Source organism: Miscanthus floridulus, chromosome 5 (genome assembly GCF_019320115.1).
Source record: "Miscanthus floridulus cultivar M001 chromosome 5, ASM1932011v1, whole genome shotgun sequence".
In the NCBI taxonomy this organism is placed as follows: Eukaryota; Viridiplantae; Streptophyta; class Magnoliopsida; order Poales; family Poaceae; genus Miscanthus; species Miscanthus floridulus.
In genome coordinates this window covers 9,928,234-9,933,824 of record NC_089584.1, presented here as the reverse complement: position 1 = coordinate 9,933,824, position 5,591 = coordinate 9,928,234, and the positions used below count along the sequence as shown (strand labels likewise).

Below are 5,591 nucleotides of genomic sequence, written 5' to 3'. Positions count from 1 at the left end.
TTTTAGAGAATATATTGAATTTCATGTTATGCTAGATTTTTTTTTTTTTGAGAATATGCTAGATTTTGGAGAAACTCATGTTATGTAGATATATACATCTCATGGCACTAATATAACGGTGGGCCTTTTTTCTGGCCCAAAGTGTTACTGGGCCGTACATGCTCAAAGCACAAAAAGAGCAGGGGCCCGGGTAGCAAGCCGTGACGCCGTCCGATCCTGAACTGAACGGACCAGATTGCTGCCGGGCCGGAGGAGGCAGGAGTAACTTGCCTCGCGCCGCGCTGCGCTCTGCTACCCTCTGCGAACCACGGCGAAGGCATCGGGACATGGCCGGCGCCCGCACGACGCCGACGAGGACACCGCCGCGGTCGTCTTCCCCGGCGCCCCGCACTGAGGCGGTAGTCCCGCCGTACTGGTCCTCCGCTGTATCGACCGTCTCCTCCCACCCCACGCCCCCGGTGGTGGTCGTGTGCGGGCCCAAGAACAGCGGCAAGTCCACCTTCTCCCGCGTCCTCCTCAACGCGCTGCTCCCCAGGCAAGCCACCACCACAGAGTCAAACCCCCCAAACCCCCTAGCCCTGACGAGTGACGACCCCGTTGGCGATGCTGGTGGTCCTCTTAACTGATGGTGTCGTGGTGCTTTGCAGGCATGGTAAGGTTGGTTATCTGGACACCGACGTTGGGCAGCCGGAGTTTGGGCCGCCGGGGTGCCTCTCATTCACTGTCGTTGACGAACCTATCGCAGGTTAGTACATACGCGTGTGCCGGATTGGGTGTCAGTGCTGGTGTTTTTTCAAATGCGGCAGTTATCTTTGGTCCATTCGTCACTGACAAGATGATTTTTGGCTTTTGTGCAGATTTGCTGAACCCAACACTACAGGAAGCTGAAAGGTGTGAAATTTCTCCTCTCATTTGATATTTGTGTACAGTATTAAATTGTGATTAGCTTGTAGTGTAGTGTGGTAGTTTCACTTGCTTTCTTCACTTCAGGAATTTGTGAAAATTTTTATTATGGGATTTCTTCGTTTTGATTACTGAAATAGTTGTGGTACTGTGTTAGTGACCATGTAACTTTTTTGTTTTTGCCAGAGCAAATATTTCCAAACTTTTGTCATCCCTGCTTGGCTTTCACTAATGCCATTTACAAATTCAATCAGGTGCTACTTCTTTGGTGACATTTCTTCGAAAAGAGATCCAGAAGCATATCTTAATTGCCTATTCCATTTGTATGACTACTTTGTTGGAAAATATCGATGCGATAAGAATGAAATGCTGCCACTAATTGTCAATACTCCTGGATGGGTAAAAGGTATCTGTTAGTCATTCCAGAGTTGATTTGCTTTGTCTTATACCACATACTTGTTTCAGTGAAAATCTTAGGTTTTCTTTTTGTATTTTTATTTAATGCAGGTGCTGGTTTTGATATGCTTGTAGAGATGCTAAGGTATATCTGCCCCACAATAGTTGTTCAGATACGCATCACAATGCAGAGCAAGAATCTCCCTGATGGAGTGTTTTGGCTAGATGGTGGGCAAACAGGACCTAAGATGATTATCATCGATGCTGCATTCCATGATGCCTCGAATAGATCGTAAGTAACTTTTTTCAGTTAGAAATTAAGAAACTGATATAGTTGTCCTCTTACTTGGAAAATATATATGCAGGCTCATACCTAAGAACATTAAGCCATTTATCTCTAGTTGTACTCAGACCTGTATCTGCACCATTCAAAGATACTTGCATTGGGGAATTTTACATGTTCTCAACCAGGGTTGACTGGATAATGCATTCCATATTTAGCTATCAGTTTCCCTTATACCATGTTTTGACTCTATCTATATAGGACTGAAAGAATGCCAACCTTTTGTCTGAATTCTTGTGCGGCTTTGGTGATCAGGATGATTGTTTTCTAGTCACATTTGTGTTGCCATCTGCTTACAACTTCGCACCTGCAAGTATCTTGTTCCAATGAGAATCATTTTGTGAACTCAATACTCTGTTCCATACCATTAGGAGGCATCAGCTTGCTCATAGGCTGCAGTTGATTAGTTTATTTATTTATTTATTTTGCCAAAAGAGTGCTTACAGGAGCTTCTAATTGAAGCAAAAGCTAACATCATCTCTATTGCCAAGGTTGTTAATTCAGAAAGATTCAGGTGGCATGCGTGAACGCCGACTTGTGGAGTACTTGAAGCAATGTTTTCCAAGCAACATATCTCTATCAACTAATAAGGAGCTTGCTCATGCACTAGCTTCACTTCCACCTTATCAAGTGCTATTTTCAGATGTTACAGTTGTGCATCTTCATTGCGAGGTAAGTTGTCTTCCCATTGCTTCTATATCTGTTATCCACATCTTTCAGAGTTCGGACATTGAGTGAAATGACATGTTTAGTCTGTTGCCTTCCATTCCTATGATGAAATGCCCAGGATTAAGGCACCTGAAGGCTACTATGAAATATTTACTCATGGGTGGGGCACTGAAAATTCCGTGGATAATTCTTATAAATTTATAAACCAAGTTTCAAACAAATGATTATAGACAGAGATGCTATTACATAAATAGTATCCCTTATATAGTATTCTAAACTTGCTGTTACATAATCTCTTACCTTAAGTTTTATGTATTATTAGTTTAGTCATTGACAAAGATTAGATGTGCAATCCTTGAACTTATCATCCTGGCTTATCAGCCATGGGACAATGTTTTTCTCTCACAACAAAACAGCATCAGCCGGCTTATCAACCGCAGAAACCATCAGCCGAACAGTCTCAACATCATGAATGTTTGAATGCTGAAAGTTTACCCTAGAGTTCTCTGTGATTGTATAGTAAATCAGAAAATGTGGTAGCAGTTTGGCTTGTATTTCCACAGTTAGTGGAAGTCCTGAACATCAACATGGTTACTCTTTGCCCAGGTACCTGCTGGTGAGATATGGCGTAGTCTGAACGCAACCATAGTTGGTTTGGCAGTTTCTAATGCATCCGAGGGAACCAGATCAGTGCCTTATTGTGTTGGGCTAGGTAATATTTCAGTCAACTGTCTTTTTAAGTTTTTGTTTTATTAGTTCCACTGCAAAAGCATCTTGGATTTGATTGGCTACCTAGCTCATTTTAGAGTGGGACTCTTAATTGTTTTGTAACTAGTATCGGGCCCTGGCCCCAACCAATTTGCAGCTGGAGAAAGTTCATCTCGATAGAGCATGCAGGTCGTGAACAAAGTGTGGTTTATTCTGAATAATGCGGTTTCAGCAGCCCATAATGCATTATCTGATATCTGTGTGGAACTGTGTGCGCAAATAATAACAATGTTATGTACTTGTGCAGGCATCGTAAGGGGTGTTGACGTTCAAAAAGGCCTGTTATATCTAATAACTCCTGTCCCTCTCCAGCAATTGCAAAGCGTAGATCTTTTGCAACAGGGTCTCATTGAGATACCTACTACTCTTTTGCAGGTAACATGTTTTCCCCCCATTCTGGCAATTGGCTGCAGCTGCAAGGAAACAACTAGTAACTACTGTAGCTACAAACCGCCGCAGCCGCAACCCGATAATCTGCAGCGAGCAGGCTGTTAGTAGCTAATGCATATTATAGCGTTCACTCATTGGATAGTATAGCTAATGGGTGGCCTGCATGTGTTTTAATAGACATATTGCTTATTGAGAAAGCTGTAATCAGATAATAACATAAAATTTGTTTGAAATGTTAGGAGGCTTCTCAAGCGATAAATTCATTGTCGCATAGTTGTAGACTTGTAGTTGAAAGACATAGAAATGTTAGGAGGCTTCTCAAGCGATAAATTCATTGTCGCATAGTTGTAGACTTGTAGTCGAAAGACATAGGCTTGTTTTAGACGCAAAGCCTTCTCAGCCCTTGCAATACTCTGCTTTTTTTCTTTAACAAATTTCATCCTCTTCCGATCCAGGTCCGCGGATGTGTGTCGCCATACATGTCGACAAATGTGCTTCACAAGATATCAGAAAGGGATTTATATGCTGGGTGATAGCGCAGGCAGTGTCCGACATAGACCTCTGATGGTTTCTGACCCGGAGAGCATGAACCCAACTGTGTGGCTGCCCAGCGCCAGCGTTTGCCTCCGACTCCTAGATTCAGCTAGTAGATCTGTGACCTGTGCTGTGCAATTCCCCTGTCAAATTAGTAGCCATTGCAGTAATGCCTCACGGAGATCTGAATGCAACTTCCTGGATTCATTGGCTCATATTGCTTGCACTTCCCTGCTCTGCCCTAAAATATTTGCTTATAAACTTTGTTCTTGTTCTTGGTAATAGCCTGAATTTGAACTTCATTGGGATTTCGTGTCTTGTGAGGATAACGTGGCATAACATGCATTTTTTTTTTTTTTGAGAGTAGCATAACATCATGTCTTCCTGTTAATGAAGAACGTGTCATGTCTTCCTGTTAATGAAGAATGTGTTCGTCGCGAAAAAAAATTAAATATTTGCTTATAAACTCATCGCGACACGATCTTAGCAGAGAAGATAAGAGATAGGTAGGTGAACAGGGATTTATTTATTTCAGAAAGTATCAGGACATTCTCTTTTGCATCACAAAAGAACTAGATACATCGGATAGGATTGGGAGACAGACACCGCGACCGAAGGAAGCAAACACACACAACTTCAGAAGCACACTACTACAGCTACTACTTGCTACCAGTGCAACGGATTATTCCTCTTCCTCACCACATTCAGAAACGCGCAGGTTCTCAGCTCACTGGCACTGCTCCGACATATTCCAAACTTCGGTCGACGGCGGTCCGCTCAGGCGACCTTGACCTCGATGGTCTTGGGCTTCTTGGGCTCGGGCGGGGGCAGCTTCTCGACGGTGACCGTGAGCACGCCGTCCCTGCACACCGCCGAGATCTTGTCCATGTCGGCGTTCTCCGGCAGCACGAACTTGCGCATGAACTTGCCCATCCGCCGCTCCATGCGCAGGTACTTGGCGTCCTCGCGCTCCTCCCGGCGCCGCTCGCCGCTGATCACCAGCACCCGCTCGTCCTCCACCTGCACCTTGATGTCGCCCGTGCCCAGCCCCGGCATGTCCACCACGAACGCGTACGCGCCGGGCAGCTCCTTGACGTCGGCCGGGGTGGCCGCCATGGCGCGCGCGTCGCGGACGTAGGTGCGCGTGGCCCCGCCCGCCGCGCCGGAGCCCGCCTTGTCGCCGCCCGCCGCGCCGGCGTCGCCGTCGGGCACGTCCAGCAGGTGCTGCAGCGCCACCATCAGGGGAGTCTCCAGCCCGAACATCCTCCCGTCCATCTCGCCGCTTCCGGTCTTGACCCCGGTCTCTCGATCGCTGGGTGCTTTTGGAATCCTGATCCGCGAGTCGCTCTTGGCTCTTGCTCTTGTGTGATTCCAGGAGCTGGGGACAGGGATGGCTTTATAGGGCAGTGGCAGTGCGACTGTGCGAGGGGGGTGGAGTCTGGAAGTTGATGGAAGGTTCTGAAGGGGGGCAGACAGGGGCCCGCCGTGCGCGCGGCGCGGCGTTGAAGGCTTGAAGCGGGTGACGGGTGTGACGCTGGAGAGATCTAGAATATAATAGAGTTTCTATCTACAGTTCGAACTCTCCGAC

General features: G+C 46.3%; 2 protein-coding genes across 3 annotated transcripts; one reads left to right on the top strand and one right to left on the bottom strand.

The window, feature by feature from the left end:
* Positions 1-265: 265 nt before the first annotated feature.
* Positions 266-4,216, top strand: LOC136449482 (polynucleotide 5'-hydroxyl-kinase NOL9-like). 2 transcript variants are annotated; one of them, XM_066449530.1, is made up of 9 exons: positions 266-535; positions 648-745; positions 858-891; positions 1,158-1,309; positions 1,435-1,591; positions 2,134-2,314; positions 2,918-3,023; positions 3,327-3,454; positions 3,925-4,216. In XM_066449530.1, exons 1-9 carry the CDS (start codon positions 327-329, stop codon positions 4,000-4,002), a joined length of 1,143 nt encoding a protein of 380 aa, XP_066305627.1. In that variant the 5' UTR covers positions 266-326; the 3' UTR covers positions 4,003-4,216. The 2 variants fall into 2 exon arrangements, with proteins under 2 accessions (XP_066305627.1, XP_066305626.1); XM_066449529.1 differs by having other exon boundaries at positions 1,411-1,591.
* Positions 4,217-4,506: 290 nt separating this feature from the next.
* LOC136449486 (17.5 kDa class II heat shock protein) lies at positions 4,507-5,377 on the bottom strand. The gene has a single exon (XM_066449534.1). The coding sequence runs from the start codon at positions 5,276-5,278 to the stop codon at positions 4,781-4,783; it is 498 nt and encodes a 165-aa protein (XP_066305631.1). The 5' UTR covers positions 5,279-5,377; the 3' UTR covers positions 4,507-4,780.
* Between the last annotated feature and the right edge of the window lie 214 nt (positions 5,378-5,591).